General features: G+C 37.0%; 1 protein-coding gene across 2 annotated transcripts in view; it reads right to left on the bottom strand.

The window, feature by feature from the left end:
- Positions 1-10,786, bottom strand: part of LOC107685776 (brain-enriched guanylate kinase-associated protein-like) — a 27,100-nt gene extending 16,314 nt beyond the window's left edge. The window contains exons 1-2 of one of the 2 annotated variants that reach the window (XM_016482493.1): positions 10,337-10,786; positions 5,120-5,148 (exon numbers count right to left, since the gene is read on the bottom strand). In XM_016482493.1, coding sequence (XP_016337979.1) covers positions 5,120-5,148; positions 10,337-10,747 — 440 coding nt within the window. In that variant the 5' untranslated portion in view covers positions 10,748-10,786. Of the gene's footprint in view, positions 1-5,119; positions 5,450-10,336 lie in introns of those variants that run through there. The other variant, XM_016482496.1, reaches the window with a different exon arrangement.
- Positions 10,787-22,117: the final 11,331 nt, after the last annotated feature.

The following is a 22,117-nucleotide window of genomic DNA, read 5'->3' as shown; positions in this document are numbered from 1 at the left end:
GTCTCCCCCGAGTTACTGTCTTCCGCCATTTTGGAGAGTATCACAATGCATACGCACGCTTTACCCTAAGTGTAAACAACGCTGATTACACCGATTACGTTCATTGCTCGCGCTTTCCCCTCCTAACGTAAACAATGCTGATTATGTTCTTGGGTACTCTCCAAAATGGCAGAAGACGTAACTCGGGAGAGAAGAATTGTTAAATAAATTATGTTATTTTTGTTTTTTTGCGCACAAAAAGTATATAAAAGTATCGTAGCTTGGCAAAATTGAAGTTGAACCACTGATGTCACATGGACTGTTTTACCGATGTCCTTACCACGTTTTTGTCTGGGAACATTTCAGTTGCGTTGCTGTCTATGGAGGATCAGAGAGCTCTCAGATTCCATCAAAAATATCTTAATTTGTGTTCCAAAGATGAATGAAAGTCTTACGGGTTTTGAATGACATGAGGGTGCGTAATTAATGACAGAATTTTCATTTTGGGGTGAACTGACCCTTTAAAGCATTGGCCTTGTCACACACACATACAGTGGTGTTCAGTATGGTCACAGTGTATATCTGTTATTCAAGAAACTTTTGAAAAGTTTAAAAAACAATTTATGACAAAGTCTTTATAGTAAATAAAAATGTTTATGTACTGTATAAATACTGAATGGGGGTGTTGGCACAGTGATTAACCAGCAAAATTAAAAATGGCACGTTGTGCCGAAAAGGTTGCCGACCCCTGTTCTAACTCATGAGTAAGTTTGAGTCTGTTTCTTGAATTTTTCACTGATTCATTAAAAAGAACTGGTGCAGAATGAGGGCATTTGTTCAAGAATTTGATCGTGCTCTGCGCTACCACATATAAATACACTCACAATTCTCCCAAGTGTCACCAATGCCACTTAGATTTGAAAAGACTATAATTATTTTAGTCACAGTCTGTACCTATTTATGGTATTTTTATAGTACTTTCTCAATATGTTTCTCAACTCAGTCCACTGAGGCAAAAGTCATAGTTAATAGTTGGTCCCCAAACTAAAGTGTGACCAAAATCTTTCTAATTGTAACATTTTGAAGCATGTTTATTTTTAAAAATTGTATGGTTTTATAAGTAACTACAAAATAACGTTTGGGGTGTGAGTGTGCGCAGTTTGCGTTGTACAACAAAACGTCCAAGTACCATCAAGTTATGTTTACCACAGACCTTATTTTACGTGTGAATTGAAAAAGCCCATTATAAATCCCATAGAAAAATCTCGAAGGGGAACGCATGGCGAGTCTTCTGGGTTTTAACGTCACGACTGCAGCACTCTATTAACATTATCCAAATAGTCAGCAGGAGCAGCCTAGGTAAATAGCTATTTCCACATTACTTCAGGATACTGTTATAGCCAATACAACCCAGACCTTCAGTCTCCACGTTCCTGGCCAAAAAGCCTTCTCAAAAGTCAAGTCGGAAGTACTCCTCCACAATCACTTGCAAACTCGCATTCAGGTCTGGCTCCTTTCTGGCATGAAACGCCCACTTTTTACAATGCGCTAAATTCCCAAAGGATACAATCAAGTCCTGCCCTACATTTCTTTTTCTCTCATTGACTATTTTGTTTTAATCTGAAATACATCACATTATGGAAGGTACAACGATTTGTGAATGCCATTTAATTCTGACTTTAAAAAGAGAAGCCATGAAATTCACACAAAAAACACAATGAAACAATCCAGTCATTTATCTGCACTGATTCGATTTGTTGTTACTCTCTCTCTCTCTTTCTCTTTCGCCCTCTATCTCTCACTCTCACTTTCAATCTCACATCATCCCTCCTTCCACCAGCCACCCACTTGCAAACAGCAGGGAATAATTATGGCTTAAGTGGATAATGCGGCCTGCAGATGGCAGATAAACGAAGAGGAGAAGAATCAGGACAGTCTATCTGGGCAGAATTGTGGATGAGCAACGGAAATCTGATGAGTGGAATGGGATTCCAAGAAGCAGCAGCAACATGTCGCGCCGAGGGCCATGATAAAATGTGTCATGGTGCCCAGCAAATTAACTGGGAGTCATTTTTGCTGTGGGATTTAGATACATTTTTGTAGAAAACTGCTTGAAAACTAGGATAGGAAACTTTGCGGGGACGACATCTTGTCATGACACCGAATGAGATTAATTGTGTCATCCCAGTCGCGTTCAGTGCCTATCACCGTTTGGTATTTTCGAAACCAGTAATGGTTGATAAGATCTCACAAAGTACATGCCTGGGTCATATTTTACATCAAAATTCAAATCAAATAAATAATACATAAATGACTTGCATTTCTATTTAGTATAAATGATTGAAACTGTTAACTAATAAAATAATTAAATAATAATTTTCAGTAGGAATTATTTTCATTAAAACATCTTTGTGAAAAAAAGTGTATATATGTTTATATAAAAATATCAATAACACAATGCAAAAAAAAACAAACACAATGGTCCTTACAAAAAAATGCGTCTTTTTTTCAGCAAAATATATTTATCCAAAATATGTTTTCCATTATTACTATTTTGATGTAAAATACAACTAATTAAGTGAAACACACACACACATACACAGAATACCCCTGAGATGCAGGGATCTGCTAGTATATACTGTAAAATATTAAATCTGCAAGTCTGAATGTTGGCAGGCTGAATGGTACGTAGAAATTTCTGGACATGCGGGGATATATACACATACAACAGCAAACAGACGAGCTCACAGGTGTTAAAAATAGCAGCACCGATTGATTTAAAACATGTTTTAATAAACAATTCTTCAGAACAGATGAGAACATCGGAGCCCAAGGCTGCAAAACATGGATTGTTTTCAGCCACATCGCTGCGGATATCATTCAACAAAGCAACATACACTGAAACCAACAGAATGATCATATGCAACAGTTTTGGACAGTCTTGTAGACTAACTGTGCAGCTGTATGATCAGAAGTCACTCTTTAGTGCTACACTGATGGCATTCAGTAGCGTAGCAACCAAGATTCTGGAAAAGAATCATTACTTTTCAAAGACCCTCGTCGTAATGTGTTTACACAAACACACGATTTCTGAATAGTTACACCGCAGATTACATGGAGCAAATTTCTGTTACTCTAATAATCTCATAAGCATCATTGTAACATAATATATGTATGCATTTCTAAACATATATATTGCAGACTGTATTACAAAACTACAATTTTACCATGTTTTGAAATGGCTGACCACGCATGCATCCATTTGTTAGACATATCTCAACACAATAAGTCATATTTTCATATTTATATGAATATATTAATCATATTTTACCTTCAAAGAAATTATACAAATTTTGTGTAAACGAAATCAAGCCTGTTTTATATTAAGATTAGTTTGAAATGCAGCAAGCCTATTCCCCCGGTTCTCATGAATGTAATAAAAAATGCCATATTTAAAAGACAAATTATTTATATATTAAGTTGGTGTTTGTTGTACTTTCTTTTTAACCTATGCTCATTTTTAATAAAGAAAGAATGTGTCCAGACAGGATGAATTGCATTGCTGTGTAACAGTAATGAGAATCTAATGAGAATCATCATTGAGAATAATGAGAATTACAATATATATAGTTAAATTATAAATTAAAATATAATTTAATAGCATAAATGTATACAGTAGTCTCCATTATCTACATGCTGGGGTGAAAACTGATGTGCACGTTTTTGACGGGCTTTGCGAGTTTCACTCATTTATATACAAAAAGATCATATGGTAACTTGTAGAAATGTTACATCCTGTCATTTGAAATATAATACCTGAATTAAATGTGAATGGATCTCATGCTTTTTTACTGTGTGGAAGAAGAGAAAAGGACCGAGAAGGAGCTATTTCAGTGTGTTACATCAGATTTGCTGCACTGAGGGGTCAAGGCCATGCTGGCCATTTGCAAAAAATTGAGATGATAATTGGTGTTTCTTCTTATGTTTGCACATTCTGTCCATCAGCCCTCATGTACCACCTTTGCAGAATTATCGCTGACATAATGATTCAGACCTTCGCACCCTTTGCATGCGCTTATTCCACACAATGCAGCAACATCACCTATGGAGCGATTATAACAGAAGTTAACCAACAACCACTTCCTTACTACTCAATTAAAATGGCTTGTTAATTATTCAGTCCAGCACTGGAAATATTAATATGACAGATTATATTTTGGTGCACTGTTAACTTAAACCACCACCCAAACTAGATTCCACATTAAGAAATGCATCCTAAATATGATTCCACATAGATGATTAAGTCTGCTTTTTCAAGATTTGTATGCATTTTAATGTATCCATTGCAGTTAAATTAATTTTTCTAATTAGTTCCGATATGCAGGCAGGAAATGTTTTAGCAGCAGGACTGCTGTTCTGCAAACTGACATCTCAATCGAGGCGATCCACTGTGACAAGAGGCTTTCATCATGGATGCAGAGTCCTCGCAAACACATTTACTTTGCACTTTTTCCATTTCTCTTAGCAACACAAAGCTGAAATCCATCAGCATGACTTGAAGCATTTCTGTTTCGCCCTGCAATCTATTAATAATTCATGCGAAGGAGGGGGAACCCCCAATAAATCCGTCAATCCTCCCCCACCGAGCTTGAGTCATACCTTTTCCCCCCACATGACTTCTATACTATAATATACAGCAGCGGCAGTCAACACTTAGCATGCTCATAAATAATATTCCAAGCCCCATCTCTGATGTTGCCTTAGGGAACTGCGATCTGATGACAGCACATGCATGGCTTGAATCTTCTCTAGCCAATGGAAAGGTGCCGTTCAGTTTGGGAATGGCCATTATGTGGCTTTCTACACCTCTACAGGTCTTCTCCCATGAATCTGTTTCCTCGGGATGCACATCGTAAAATGCAAATGTAACTACTCAAGAATACTCGGATGTCGCGTAACCAACCCAAACAATTGAGCTTCTAGAACAGACTGAAGCTTTCTAAGCAGCTAAACCCCCGTTTTCTGGTGGAGAACGCGGGCATCGCTGCGAGGGTGAATTCCTGCTGCACTCCAGGCATCAGGGATGGGAGAAAGAGATGGGTAGAGGAACAGAAAACGACAGAAAGGTGAAGCCGCTTACCTAATGGTCTGCATCTCCTCGTCCGAAGCTTGGAAGAAGGAAGAAGAGGCGATTAGTGAAAGGAACGTGCGCCTGCTTCCCGAAGCTGCCAAGGCATCACTGCGCAGTCTGAGGCACACACCGCCGCTCTCTCTCTCTCCTTCTGTCTCTCCCTTTTCTCTTGCTCTCTCTCTATCCAATGGTGCCAGTGTACTTCTGCACCGATCTCATGTGCGAGGAGGGGAGAAATCTTGACAGATTAAGTGCGAATGGAAAGCACAGTCGCAGCCAGAATGCAGATACACAACATCAGACACGCCGCCCCCTCTCCTTCTTCCTCCCCGAGAGAAACTCACTCATCGGTTTTGCGAAGATTCACAGGATGTGAGGACAGACAGCAGACCAGAGAGAGGGAGCGGGTGAGAAAAAGAGTGCGAGAGGGAGAAATGGTGTGTGAGAGAGAGAGAGGGAAACAGGTGGGCTCATCTGTTGATGAAAGAATCGGAGGGAGGGATGGGGAGGCACTCCGGTTCTCAGATCCACTGTGTGCTACAGCTTTCTCTCTCGCTCGGTCTGTCTGTCTCTCTGCCGCCCCATGAACAATGCAAGAGTGAGATTATGTCAGAGGAATTCACATTCTCATTCAGATTTAGTGTGCAGCAGTGACCAAGGGCCTTTCCAGTCCTATTAATTCAACACCAGGCAGGCAGTACGTGATCCAATGTGGTATAACACATCCAAGCTAGTTTAATAGTTTACAGGCCAATCTAAATGATAAAGCTGATATGCTATGTATAGTATGCTAATTTTGTAAAGTATTTAATAATATACGAAGAGTTTATTTGCAAAAACAGATAACTCGAATAACTCAATCGTGCTTTTTTTTATTATGTTATCATGTTTATATTGTGTTTTATTGTGTTAGTTAGCTATATTCTATGGAAGCCGTGAGATATAAACTCGCAATTCTGAGAACATATCAGTCTCCCCCCCCCAAAATTGGACTTTAACTCGAGTTTATATCACGCGATTCTGTGAAAAAAAGTCAGAATTGTGAGATAAAAAGTCGCAATTACCTTTTTTTATTTTTTATTCAGTGGCGGAAACGGGCTTCCATAGTTATCCTCTATGCAGAGATCCAAAAATCTCACATGAATGTCTAACCACTGCTGTTGTATTTGTAATTGCACAATAGAATGTTTGTTATAATTTTGTACAGGGTATCGTTAGGCTACATTTACATTAGTGCGTCTTCGTTTTAAAACGCATAATTTTTGCTAGGGTTACACCTATCGTTTACACTACTTAAAAACGGAGACTTTCGAAAATGCTGCATACCCCGTTTTAGTTTGAAAACTCCGGGATTGCATTTGAGTGTAAACGGACCAAAACAGAGACTTTTGAAAATGATGGCATGGCTGCCCACATTCGCTCTGCGTATCCTTAACGATCGTGTAAACAATAGCACCATGCTCATTGTTGTACCCATAGACATGTATAGGTAGATTCCCCATTCGACCGCTCCAAGCACGCAGATGCGTCCGACATCTAAATAATAGGGTATCTGCCTATACATATCGATGGTTGTACCTGCATGAATGGTTATGTGACATGCGTTTTCGGTTGTGTAGTGTGGACGCAGTTTCTGAAACGCAGTGACAACACCAGTGTAGACGAGGATCGTTTTCATTTTAAAACGCTGTTTTAAAATGAAAACGCACTAGTGTAAACATGGTCTTTGATTGCCCTCCAGATATTTAAACGTTAAGTTTAAGACTGAAGACTTTATTAAGAATTAAGACTGCAAAAATATTCCCAGCATTCTCATTCATCTCAATGGCAGCTGATCGGCTGGTGCAGGCAGCCCTGAAATAACTGGATGCTGCCATCTTTGCTGCTTGAAAAAAGTGCTCTAATATAGCATAGAGTATATTTTTGCAGTTTATATATTTTTTGCAAAAAAATAAAAGAAGATACAGATTGTACTTTTGACCCTGTGGGCTTTTAAAAAAAAATACATAAACCACTTTTACAGTTTTCATATATTCACACCCATACTGGTTTCATCACTTTTCTTACTTTTGTAATTTGTCTAAAATTCATTAACTTTTTCACCACATCATACATGATGTATTGTGTTTGATAACATTCAACAGAAATTACAGTGGTGGAAATTATGTTTTAATCATTTTTGGAATCAAAAGCAATTCATTTAGTCTTGGTGAGGCTAATTTTATAACCAGCACTTTATGTACCTCAAATACACAATTACATAATATTTTTACACTTCTTGCATAATTTGACAATTAAAATATTCTGTTTACAAGTGATATTCACTTTTTTTTTTCCTAACACATCTCATGTTTCTCATAACTCATGCATTTAACAATTACACTAAGTAAAAAAATAAAAAGAATAAACCGAACAAAAAATACTTACTATAAACTCTTTTAAAAATGAAGGTTCTTTATTGGCATCTATGGTTCCAGGAAGAGCCTTTAACATCCCTGGAACCTTTCCATTGCAGAAAATGTTAGTTATAGTGGAAAAAAAGGTTTTTAAAATGTTTTTCCCACTGTGAAAAAAATGGTTATTTTAAGAACTGTTCTCTGAAAGGTTCATTGGGGATCCAAAAATGGTTCTTTTATGGCATCACTGCAAAAAAAAACCTTTTAGAACCTTGGTTTTTATGGGTTTAGGGGCAAAAAAAATGGGTTGTAATTTTGGTAAATTTTACAGACTTTGTTTTTTACACAATAAATGTGGTTTATTGCACTCTGCTCATCTCACTCTGGTTAGATCATCATATCAACATAAAATAAAATATGTAGTTTAGTAAATATTTTTCATAAAAATCAACCCAGGACATAAAAGTGTCTGAGTTACAGCATCGCCAAACACTTGGACCCCAACTCACACCACTGCTACCAGTGTTGCCATGTTGGACTACTAAAACAAACAGCAGTTTAGACAGCATCACAGAGCCACAGTGTTTACACTCTTTATGAAATACTATTGAAAAATGACACAGTGACACTTTAGATTAGGGAACACATATTCACTATTAACTAGTTGCTTATTAGCATGCATATCACTAGTGTATTGGCTGTTTATGAAGCACATATTAATTCCTTATTCTGCATGGCCATATTTTAGATCCCTTAAAAATGCCTAAACATAACTTCTACAACTATCAATAAGCAGATAATGTTTTAGGTAACTCTTAGTGAATAGTGAATAAGTGCTCCCTAACCTAAAGTGTTACATTTCAAGATCCATATTTTTGAGGAACCATTTATATTAAAACATGGCACTACTGTAGTTGATGACGTGAAGGTTCGCTTATTATCGGCAGTGTCCATTAAAGCAGGACATTGACTCAATCTTCTAATATAAAGATCAACCTCCTCTTTCAAATGAAGGTTGTTTCTGGCAATGACTGGAAATCTCACTTTCCGACAAATGGCAAGGGAGCTCTGCAAGTTTCATTTGACAGGCACACACACACACACTCTCTCTCTCTTCTCACACACAGACTCGTCTCTCTGCCCCCTCACCGCCCACCTTTTTTCAAGCAGTTGCTAAGGTGACGGCAAAGACTGCATTTTAATCAGATAATAAATTAAGGCAACGATTTTTTTGTGTGTTCTACAAATGAACACTTCGTGAATTTAACAGGTAAACATGTTTAAAACAACTAGCACATCTGGAATAATGAAGCCTATTGAATAATATTCCATTCCCTGTGTGTATTTTGTGCTTGAAAAAGTGCACCGATTCAACGCGACATGATATAACCGCACACATGTTAATCTACACTACAGTTATGTGAAACTACATTGATCCAATTAGTTGCCAGATACAGTATGTGATCCTAATGAGAAACCCGCCTCCCTTAGCGCCGGATTAGTTATTGATCTGATTATCCTTCACACGTACGGTTTCTTCTGCTGAAAACCCACAAGAACAGAACGGGACAAAGCCTGCATCTCGTTTACACTTTAATATACTCCTATAGACTATTAGCTCACATGCAGTGAGAGCATAGGAGAGGATGTTGAGCTTCAGAAACATTACAAATATAGCACACACTACGACATGTGGCTGTGTTTTGGTCTAATATGGATAGTGAATGATATGGATAGCCATGGCTCAATTCTGGAAGCCTTATCCTTTCAGAGCTCAGCTTGACTAAAAGCTTGATTCAATAGCAATGCCTTCTGATATATTTATGAGTCAAGGACAGACTGCATTGTTTACTACTGCTGCGGTTTGTATGATAACGCATCCTACACAGCCAGGCCTTTATATCTCCAAAATGTCGGTTGAGATAGTTGTTAAAGAGATTTTTTTCTTTTATTTTTTTGGATGGCAGCAGTACCTAAAGAAAAAAAAAATATTGCTCAGAGGTTGTTCTTTCAAAGCGCAGGGGACTTTAAGGACTTAATTGATTTATTTGTAAATCAGCTCATATATTTTCACTAAAACTCTGTAAAAGAAATAAAATCTAGATACATTTCAGGTAATTTTGTCATATAACAAGAGGTACACTGTTAAAAAAAAATTCTCAAATATGAAGTGTCATGCAAGGAATTCTGGGAGTGTCAATTTACAGTTTCTCACTGTAAATTATACAATGACTTTTTCTTTTTCACTTCCAAAAACCGTATTTTTAACAGTATTGTACTGTAAAATTATATTAAATTAAAATACATTTATTCACCGAATATAGTATGGAAACTTACTATTAACCAGTTAACAGGTTTTTACTGTAGCATTTTTACAGTCTTTTACTGTTAAAATCACAATCATTTTTTACAGTGTATTCAATGAATATTGATAGCAAAGCTTAGATCAGTGGTTCTCAACCAGGTGACTGGGGTCCATTGGAGGGCCCAACTTTCAGGGGGACACAAGTAGGCCTATTTATTATTATCAAGTATAAAGTAATTATTATTAATATAATAAAGTCTTAACTGTAATGTGAATTAAAATAGCAAAAATACAAATAAAATCAAAATGTAAACTGATTATTTTCACTCTCAATATTGTTTTTATTGAATAACATACAGTTCTTGAAACTTATGGAATCGCATAATGAATAATAATGATAAATAATAATGAATAAAAAAAAAAAAAAATATATATATATATATAAATGATAAATTAATGTAAATAATTAAAGAATTATATTATAATGATTATTAATAACAAAAAAAAGGGACAGGAATGACTTACTATGTTGATGTCCCTTGGAAGGGAAACGGATCGGTAGGGGTATCTAGAGAGGGTTTCCTCTCTATAGAGCAGCGGACTCAAAGGTCTGATTCTCTGGATGGGGTTTGGATGACTTTCTGGAGGACTCTTAACTTCATTGCTCTCAAATGTGATGGCCGTCTCTTTCTTGGTCTTAACTTCCTTTATCTCATCTTCTCTTCGGACACAGTCGATGTCCGTCTCCAGGTAGGCTTTTCCTACAGTCTCTGGTGCACCTTGTTCTTCCTGCATCCCATCCACGGATTGGATGCTCTGCAGGGAAAAATCCACGTCCCCTGGCTGCTGTTGAGCGTCTGGGATCCTGGACTTGCTGTTACTGTGACTGGAGATGGAAGAGTTAGACCTGGAGGATTCAGTCTGCCTGGACAACATGAACAGGTTGGTAGGGTGAAGGACTCGGCTGCTCACTTCATCCAGGAACAGCGAGAACTTCGATTTTTAGTTCCAGTTGATGCTGTAACACAGCCAAATGCGACATGGCCTGTCCAGAGGTCACGTTGACAACTTCACTGGAGCTCCTCCCTTCCTCCCCACTGGTCAATACTGCCCCCTGCTGGCAGCTCGCAGTTTCTCTAAGGGGGCTACACCCTTTTTGTTGGTCACAACGTTGCTCTACTTCATGGCATCTGTTGGTGTTGAGCTTTAGGCAGGTGGTTGCCTCTGAGCTCATACTATCCCAACTAGAGGCCCGTGGACTGCTGCTGTTGCTGGTGCTCCTTCCGCTGGGACTGGAGGTGAGGCTGCGTGACATCCAGCTGTCGTGTCCGGCTGCAAGATAACAACCCACACGTCCTCGAGAAGAATAAAACATCTGAGGGGAGGTGGACGAGTTGGAGGAGGTCGTGGAGCTGCATGATCTTCTCCTTAGCTGGAGCTGTTGGTACATGCTGCAAGCAGGATCCATCGCCCCATGAAACTCAGTATTCCTGTTGGCCTGAGCTGAAGATAGGAAATGTCCACAGGATCTGGTGCCTAGACAATGAATGAGCACGAAACCCAGATTTTAAAGCATTTAGCCCTAATCACTGCCCACCGTCTGCATTAGCTGCTGGGAAAAACTCAATATTTAGGCCACAGAATCATTCAGTAGCCTGGCTGCCATTTACATGGAAGAGCAAGTTTATCACCCAGATTAGAATCCAGTTCTATTTAGCTAACAAAAATTGAGATACTGTTATGAATAGTATTTTGGTCAATGACAAAAAAATGAGTATCCAAAACAAAGAAAAGGAAACTTTAAAACAAATAAACGAAAGAACTTACAAATGTACTCTTCAAGTTAATTACATTTGAACTGAAATTCTTTTATATATGATTTTCAGGAAAGTTTAAACTGAATGATTCTAAAAATGTCATGGCGCATCCATAAATTCAAAATATCATTTTCCTTACAGCCTTTCTTTAAAATAAATAAATAAATAATAATAATAATAATTTAAATAATAATATATGTAATAAATGAATGTTGAAAGCACTGGAATGTAATATAATAAATATAATTAATTATTTACTTATAATTTTAATTATAATTATAGTATAATTACTTTTTGTGTGTGGGGGTCCACTTGGTGGACAAATGTTTTTCAAAAATTAACAATATTAAAAAAAAAAAAAAAAAACTGCATATTCTTGACGAAGGCAGATGTTTATTTTTTATTTTTGTACTTTGTACTTTGTACTCCATTATAAAATCAGGACAGATAAATCACACTAACATTTCTGACGTATGCCACCAAAAAATATACAAATTTATTTTAACTAATTGAATTAACGAATTAATTCTAACTGAGACATGTCAAAGCACTTGCTTGTTATTGCTGTTTTGTTGATTCGGATTGCTTCCATTGTCCTCATTTGTAAGTCGCTTTGGATAAAGCGTCTGCTAAATGTAATGTAAATGTAATTCTAGTTCATAAATTAAAAACATGCTCTTTTGTATTCAAATACGACCCGCATTTTGCTCTAAAAAGCAAAGAGAAGTCTGTATTCAACAAATATATCAAAGCTAGTCAAGCCCATGCAGATCAAATGAGTAAATTTTATGAAGTGATGTGTTTGTCAGGACATGAGAGAAATTGCTTTAGAAGTTTGCCCTTAATTAGGACATCTATTGAGAGCACAACAGACTATTTTTTTTCGAACTTCTTTCTTCCAGGTCAATGCGTTCTACTGAACATTGATCACAGATAACCAGATAACCTCACACACTCATTTTTATGGCTGAGAGTTTAACATTTTCATTAAATATAAGAGAATCTGTCGCACGAGCATTAGATTGTGTGTTGTTAGCTGTGTAACCCAAATTCATTATTTCCTGATAATATCACCATTACACATTATCGACCGCTCCTCCCTCCACTGTTTGAGAGTGAAGTGATGAGTCACCGATGACTAGTTTTAATTAGGCTGCTTGTGCGGCTAATAAGTGTGGCAAAAGTTCAACACAATGAAAGATGGCCTTCTGTGATGGTACATCTGTAGAGTTTCTCATGCAAAAACACCCCAGCTGCAGTCTGAACAAATCATCTGAAAAAATCATCGCCTCTGTTGTGCCTCCCATGTCTTTGAGACATTTTTTTTTCTAAATCACCATGCAAATTACTTTACTGCCGTGTGTTTTTACACAGACTTGAAGGTTAAAGGGCACCTATTGTGCAAAATCCACTTTTACACGGTGTTTGGACATAATGTGTGTGTTGGCAGTGTGTGAACACAACCACCCTACAATGATAAACATCCACCCACTCCTCATTTTTTAATCTCCTTTAAACCAAGTCAGTCTCACTAGGCCTGCCGTTTTGATTCTCATGCAGTGTGACGTCACATTACATAGGGCGGGTCTACGTAGGTTGATTGACAGCCCTGCATTGCTATAGTTTCCGCCCTTAGTGGTTGTACGCTGTCCTCCATTTTCTCCACGCTCGAGCAGCTGTAATGTCAGCAATGTCTCGCAAGCAATCCCGATGCTCTGTGTTTGGATTTAAGACTGAAAATAAGAGTCTTCATTTTCTCCCAACATCTGAGCTGCTGAGGACGCTGTGGATTACTTTCATTTTTCAAGGTAATGCGCCTTAAAATCTACCTAAATACGTGTATCACTCCCGACTCCTTTGTGAATGTCGTCATAGTGCTTAGCGTTTTAACCGTATTTGTGTGCACATTAAGTATTTTTTTAACTGATTAGCATCGCGCTTGTGAGATTAGTTCGCGCCGTTCATAGCGCGAGATTCGGTCGGTAGCGCAGTCGCGCAGTCGCGCGGCTCGGTCAATTGATCCGCGCCGATGACAGGTCAGCGCGGCGCAAGCTCTGTAACATTGCGCGGTTTCGTCCCACTTTCATTGCATTTGGCTTCCCATATGTAGGGCTAAACACCGGTTCTCTCACTCTCAGTTATGTTGCTTCTACCGGCTGTTTATTGCTGGAGATATGCAATGCAGAGAGACGTATACACGACACCTTCTTCTGGAGATGGAGCGGGAATATGCAGCTCATTTGCATTTAAAGCGATACACTCCAAAACAGCTCTTTTTTAGACACACCCCAAAAATTACATTTTCCAACTGTTATAATAAATGATCTGTTGGGTATTTTGGGCTGAAACTTCACAAACACATTCTGGGGACACCCAAGACCAATATTACATCTTGTAAAAAGGGGCATAATAGGTGCCCTTTAATAGTGATTTAAGTGTATATCAACAATAAAATGCATTGTAAATCAATATTTTCTAAATGAGAGGGGCAGAGAGAGGGACTGGAGGAGGTTTGGAAATGAGAAGGGAGTGAGGGAAATAATGGCACTAAACCAGCTAAATGATTACGGGAGGCCTGTTCATGAGTAATTTTAATTTTATTGAGCAGAAATGTTACAGAAGGGAGAACACACTAAACGTGCTGCTGATCACACTGACTCTTTCTACAACCTGCATCATTACTACTATAACCAGTGTTATAATATAAACAAAGCTATATAGAAAATGTATTGAAACCAAACCCTTACAGATTTCATGATTCTCAATATCAAATCAAAGCCTATACAGTGCTGCGTAGATTACTTCAAAATTGTAGTCCATTACTGATTACAGATTACATGATGAAAATTGTTGTTAGTAAATTAATACTAATTGTAGGGAATGTACTTTTTAGATTACTTTTTTTTTATCTTTTAATTACATGTAAAAAAGCAAAGAGAAAGAAAATGTATTCCATTTTTTATATCAACATCATAAAATGCATTAAACATTACATTACATTATACAATAATTACAAGTACTTGATTTTTAAAATCTGATTACATAATCCAGTTAACCTGTATTCAGTTACTACAAAGCATTAAAGGAACACTCCACTATTTTTGAAAATAGGCTCATTTTCCAACTCCCCTAGAGTTAAACAGTTGACTTTTACTGTTTTTGAATCCATTCAGCCGATCTCCGGGTCTGGCGGTAGCACTTTTAGCTGTAGATTAGCATAGATCATTGAATCTGATTAGACCGTTAGCATCTCGCTCAAAAATGACCAAAGAGTTTCGATATTTTTCCTATTTAAAACTTGACTCTTCTGTAGTTACATCGTGTACTAAGACCGACGGAAAATGAAAAGTTGTGATTTTCTAGGCTGATATGGCTAGGAACTATACTCTCATTCCGGCGTAATAATCAAGGAACTTTGCTGCCGTACTATGGGTGCAGCAGGCGCAATGATATTACGCAGCGCCTGAAAATACTCCCCAGCACGCTCCCTGTGCAAGCAGGTGGTCACGTTGGTTATGTTGATGGAAGTTAGCCTATTTTCTACTATTATACTGAGAGTATAGTTCCTAGCCATATTGGAACTTCGCAACTTTTCATTTTCCGTCGGTCTTAGTACACAATGTAACTACAGAAGAGTCAAGTTTTAAATAGGAAAAATATCGAAACTCTTTGGTCATTTTTGAGCGAAATGCTAACGGTCTAATCAGATTCAATGATCTATGCTAAGCTACAGCTAAAAGTGCTACCGCCAGACCCGGAGATCGGCTGAATGGATTCGAAAACGGTAAAACTCAACTGTTTAACTCTAGCGGAGTTGGAAAATGAGCCTATTTTCAAAAATAGTGGAGTGTTCCTTTAAATACTTTACAGCAAATCTCAGCTGATTGATCATTAATATTGTCACCAAATCTCAGCTATCTAAACTGCTAAATTGTGAACTAAAAGCATTTAAGGTAATATAAACTCTAACAAAATTTTAAAATCCTGTCAAAATCTGCTTTGAAATTTTTTACTGTGCATTTGGCTACAAATCGTTGCAAAACATCAAATATAAAATTATCTAAGCTAACTTTAGCTGATCTAAACTGAAAGCTACACTTCAGAAAAAGTACAGATAAATACACAATAGGCTACATGGAAATGTAGCTTGCTACATTGAACCTACTTCATAGTTTTAATGATATAAGTTAATATATATGTTTAAATGCCTGAGACCGATTCAAAAGAGTCAGGTATTCCCGAATTGAACATTTCTTGTTCTGATTCTAAAGAGTCGACAGAGAACACTGCAAACAAATGTCTTTACTCTTTCTTTATTGCAAAATAGTGTCAAGAAAAATGTAACACTGTAGCAGTTCACTCTATTACTTGAAAAATAGTTTTACTAAACAGCTACATAATTTAAAAATGACCTCATATAAATCACAAATATTATGGTGTAAGTGGAACTACATGGCCAAGTTTTAATCCTAAGGGGACCCTAGTTGGTTATAAATACCTCTAGAATATAAATATCTCTATAATATACAAAGTCAGCACCTGTTAGCTAAAGAAAGTTCTTAGTCTGATGTGCTGCAAATAGAGCAAATAGAAACATACAGAGCACCTTTGGGAGGTGGGAAATGGTGATGGAGGAAAGAGATCTGCAGAAAAATGACCTTTCAATGTGCTTACGTTCTCTCGTAAAACATTTGCGTTCCCCTAAGAAACTTTGGCGTTTTTATCATTGCACCTCAAAACATTTGGGAAAGGTTACTTTTAAAAGTAATGCATTACAATATTACGTTACTCCATAAAAAAGTAACTAATTGTATTACTTTTTGTCACCTGAGCATGGTTTACTTGCAAAAAAACAAGTTGTTGATTGACAAGTTGAAGCAATTGTAAATGCCCTTTCGCACCAAAAGTAAATTAATAAGCCTCAAGCTGAAGGAAGTGCCTCTGCACCTCACTCCAAATTTCTCTCAATTAATTGGAAAACAAAGTAACTTGTTTGAAAAAGTAACGATGATATTTTCTTGTAAATTTAAAAGCAACCCTTTACTTTACTAGTTACTTGAAAAAAAAAAGGTAATCTGATAACTCACGTTACTTGTAATGCGTTACCCCAACCCTGCTCAAAAAACCTCAAGATACCTCCCATGGTTACCCAGAAAACTAACCCAAGTCCATGGTGCTACTTGCTGCTGTGGACGTTGCTAAATATAGCCTTGGCTTGAGGGCATTTTCATGAGTTCCCACTGGTGCTGTGCTACAAGCCCAGCCTCCTGCACACGTTCAGGCAAACAACTCCTTCTGGGCTCCTTCTCGCTGCCAAATGTGGGAAGAGCCTGAGCAAAGGGGTCCTTTATCCCACAAGTGCTGCAGATCTCTATTATATGAACTGTACTTCATAATAAGTGGACAGTTTTAGATTCTCCTATGATGAATGTCTTTAATAATCTCTGTATTTTCCAATGGTGCCAGAGACAAATGTAGCCCCACACCTTCTGACAGGAAGACGATGAGGTGATGGGACCCTTGAGAGCCCGTAGCTGTGAAATTGATTCCTGTTACATCAGCACAAGCGGGGATAATTGGTGATGGCTCGGCAAAAAACATGCTCTCTGTTTTCTCCAATAGACAGTCCAATCATTCACCATCAGGAATCCCCGGTAGCCTATTGGAGACATGCTGAAACAGGTAGGTGTGGGATCCTGGACTGGGATTTAGTTCTCAACTGCTGAACACAAGTAAATAAACTTCACTTGTGAAGATGTATTACTTGCTCTCTGTGGTGCACTGCAGTAACCAGAAAACCTCACCTTTATTTACTCAAAGCTAAGCACGGACAGTCTGTACATTTTCCTCATCTGACAAGCAGTTCGACCCTTTGGATTTTTATCTTTAGTCTTGAGGCATCTTGTCTTTCTGGCACCCAACAAATTCCATTTGTCCTCGACAGAAGGCATTTGTTTTTCTCCAGAATTTTCAGAGACCTGAATGAGGGATTTGGATATGAAAATTGCTCATCATAATTTAAGTTGTTATGGAAATAACAATAAAACGAATGTCATGGAAAGAGGAACAGTTCTGATCGATACATACTGTAATTTATATTTGATTGCTTTTTAAAAAATCAAAGGGTTATAAAAGCAGAAAATATTTTGGGGGGGGGGGTAATATTCAGCTTCAGATCTTTATATTCAGACAAATGATGTTTGTATTAAAGGTATTAAATCTTGCCAACCTGAAACTTTTCAGGCATGTGTATTTTTTCCACACTTAAATACGTTTTTTTTGGATGTTATATAGTGTACATTTCTCAAAGTGTTATAAATCATTGTTTTAAAACAACAACAACAATAATAATAATAAAACAATTATTAATAAAATACAATATAATAATACAAATATTATTGTTAATACAACAACAACGATAATAATGATAATAACAATAATAATAATAATAATTATTATTATTATTAGTTTGGATTTTTTATTACTACTTTTTGTTCATATTAATACAAATCATGAGCAAAATAAAAAGGTTTGTTTCATGTAATAGAAGTTTTCTGTGCTGAATAACACTGATGAAATTCTGACTGAACAAGAATTACAAAAATTACAAATATTTACATTATTTTTTTTTACTAAAATAAAATAGCTGATTTGTCAGTGAAAAACTTATTTCATTATCTTTCATTAAACAGAGGACCAAAAAAAAAAAAATCATGTTTCTTATGCTTCAAAATGTATAATGACAAAGCCCTAAATTGAAAGATTTTTTTTCTGAGTCCCAGAAGATTATTCTGCTAACACACAGCTTATCTCTCCTCATATTGTGGGATCTTCAGAAAAAGTTCTTGCTTATATGTTCAGTGCTGCCTTTAATCCTTCCTTTATCATCCAAAGGCTCGATCTTAAGATGGCTGCATTTGAAAACACCGGCAGGCTGATTTATTACAGGCAATGTTGTGGGAATTAAAACAGTAAATCATTACCCCCCACAGGAGCTCTATACCTTTCAGCATTACCTTTACCTAGAAATGTGTTACACAAGCAAATTAAATAGAAAACGTGAGAAAATGACAGACAGACGACAAGCTTTCCCAGAGAAGTAGGGCTTGGTGCTTTGGATCATTGGGGAGCAGTGGCCTTATTGGACTAGGCATGATGTTTTGTAGATGCCAAGAAGCAGCATAATCAATGTGTCGTACTGGGACAGATTTAAATATAATTCAGGAGAACCCAGCGAGCGCTGGAAACTAGAGCTGTCAATCATGCTTTTATGAATCTTTTAAAGGCTTCACTGTAAAAGTTATGCTGTCATGGTGTTTTACTGACTACTAGTTCTGGTTCCTGTTGATCTGGAAACCATTGTGCTCTGGGAGCCCCACAGGCGAATCGAGGGTTGGTCTGACCTGAATGCATTTCATTACATTACATTACAGAAAATGCGAGAGAAAAACACTAGTGTGCTCAATCTGTGGGTTTGGCTTACAGTGTAAACATAATCAACATGCAAGGGCTCACAGAAATAGTATTTCAGATCTGTTTTAAGATGCCTCCTCGTCATCTTTTGTTGAAGCACTAATAACACCATGAAACTATTTTTTCATACAACTAAACAAGCTGTTATTACTCAGGCATAAAAATGATAAAATAGCATGCATAATAAAATTATTCATTAAAAAATAAAAAAATTATTCATATTACTGAGCTGAGAACAGTTTGACATAAACAGTTACTAAAAGTGAGTCGTCTAAAACTTCAGAAGTGGATGATTTTTGGCTTTTATGACTAGTCCCGCAATATTCTGGAATGTTCCAGAAAGCACTAGAATATTACAGAATATTCTAGAATGTTACAGAAACTTCTAGAATGCCCCCATCCTTGCAAAAGCAAAATATATTTAACATAAAACATACAAAATTAGTACACAAACGTATCTGTACTAAACCAATGTTTCATAATAAAACATTCTCAAATTTACCTGATCTTAAAATTTACCAAAATATTTATGCTAAATAGTACAATAGTAATTATCACCACAGAATTACAGAAGAACTTAAGTGAAACAATTTTTTGTGTAATCCACTTAGCGTTCACATTCAAACCGGTTTGGTAACTGGATCACTTGAATCATTTTTTAGTCTTTTTATCCAAACACTAACATATACAATGGTTTGAAATGATGCAATACCAAAAATGATTTATAATCACAACGCGTGACCAATTTGAACACACCATACGCCGTATCAACATCACCAATAACACCTAACTAAAATTCATGTTTCACATACAGTCTCAGTTACACTCTGAAATATCCAAGCGCTCAAGCATGACTTTCTAATGCTATTACACCCACGCGTGTCGCAGCCACACTTCTCCCAATACCCAGAACATGCAAACTGGCACATACACAAGTCACCTCAGCCGCAGAAATATCACCTCTGACTGAAAGAGGATGGTGCAATTCAGCCCGAACTGTGAGTCTATGTTTTATGTTTAGTCCTCTTTCATGAACATTAATTATAGTGTATGTGAGGTTAAGCTTCTTTTGCGGGAGCTCAGGGCACTCACTGACTGTAATCCATTGTCATTAATTATGTCTCAAACATACTGAGCCCACCCACTTCTCCTGGAGTCAGTGCTGAAGTATCCATGGAAACTGGAGGACAGGCAGAGCTCATAAAGAGAGGCAGTCTGTTTCCCAACAGAAAGAGAACGGACAAATGTTTTAAGGGGCTGGCAAGGGACACTGGCCCCTTGTGCTTCAGTTTTGGCTATATTCACCATTTGAAATTTCCTTTCAACTGTGATATGAAACGTTTCACTACATACGAAGGGTTTTTCATTAAATGTACTCTTGGAAGAAAAATTGTGTGGCCTATGGCGATATCAAGGCTTTTGGATTAATGGCACAAACATACTTTAGTCTCATAGTGCCCTCTTCTGATTAGTACAGGGATTTTTATAGAGATTTTTTTAGAATTCTGTCAGTATTTACTCACCCGTTTGTTTTTCTTTCGTAAGTAGAACACAAAAATTGATGTTCTGAAGAAGCCTATGTATTTCCACAGCAGATTTGACAGATTTATGAATGAACTGCTTATTTTAAAATCGTCCCGGTCTACTGACATTTGTTTTGACATCCGCTTCAAACATCACGATACCTTTCGTTAACTCTACAATAAGTACATCCACTTCACCAGCTAATCACTCTTTGATAGCAATGCAATACAGAGCTACTGCAAAACAGAAGTTCAAGAACATTCTAAAAATGGATATTAGGTCCGAATCCAATAAGCAAAGCGGTGTTCCAAAAGTTCTGATGTAGTCCTAACACACTGAGACTTTTCACGGTTTGTGCGCCGCCGCCTTTTTTTTTTTTTTTTGGTCAATCTGTGTGAATTGTGTGGTGAATATCCAGTGACTCTTGCTGCCTTCAAGTGCAACTTGTGCCTTTAAGGCAGGTGTTCATTAGGCCACAGGGGTTCTGAGTTCTGGCCCTCGAGGTCTACTTTCCTGCAGAGTTTATGCTTCCTTCACATGCTATCAGACATTTCCTACTTCCCACTTCAGAAGTCGTAGTTATGAGTTTATCTCATTCAAGCTTTGTTGCAGTAAAGAATTGGAAATCATTGACTGCTTGTTCACTTACACCGCACTATCTAGATAGGCAGCTTGCTGACAGTTCTAAGATTTCGGTCACATAGCATATATGCTATTTTGCTGCATATAAAACATACAACGCGCATCAAATTGTTATTTACAGTATATACGAGACTTTAACAAGACAAGACAATGCAGATTTTGTGGTAAAAACAACAACAACAACAACAAAAACAAATAAAAAATACCAGTTACTCAGCCATGTTTAAAGTTTATGGCCCACCCAACTAGGAAACTCAGGTATCAAAATTTTCTCAGAGTCCCCTAGTTGTAAATATGACTTTAAAGTGATTTCATGTTCAATTTCCAACTAGGAAAATAAAATAGTTTTTATGTTAATTCCGATAGCCTGTGAAGGCAGCATTAGCTCCAACCTTGATAAACCTCACCTGCCTGTATTTTTCTAGTAATTCTAAAGGCCTTGATTAGCTTGCTCAGTTGTGTTTGACTACACTGTAAAAAAATTATTGTGATTTTAACAGTAAAAGACTGTAAAAATGCTACAGTAAAAATCTGTTAACTGGTTAACAGTAAGTTTCCATACTATATTCGGTGAATAAATGTAATTACATTCAATGTAATTTTACAGTAAAATACTGTTAAAAATACGGTTTTTGGAAGTGAAAAATAAAAAGTCATTGTATAATTTACAGTGAAAAAACGTAAATTGACACTCCCAGAATTCCCTGCATGACACTTCATATTTGATGTTTTTTTTTTTTTGTTGAAATAACATGCTTCTTCTTAGTTTTTTCTTATGAGTTGTGCACATTAGGGTTTAATCTTACATCTAATGTTGTTAAATTAATGTTTATTGCATTATTTCAGTATC

The sequence above is a fragment of the Sinocyclocheilus anshuiensis genome, unplaced genomic scaffold (genome assembly GCF_001515605.1).
Source record: "Sinocyclocheilus anshuiensis isolate Anshui unplaced genomic scaffold, SAMN03320099.WGS_v1.1 scaffold617, whole genome shotgun sequence".
Taxonomy (NCBI): Eukaryota; Metazoa; Chordata; class Actinopteri; order Cypriniformes; family Cyprinidae; genus Sinocyclocheilus; species Sinocyclocheilus anshuiensis.
This window is presented reverse-complemented; position numbering and strand designations above follow the sequence as displayed.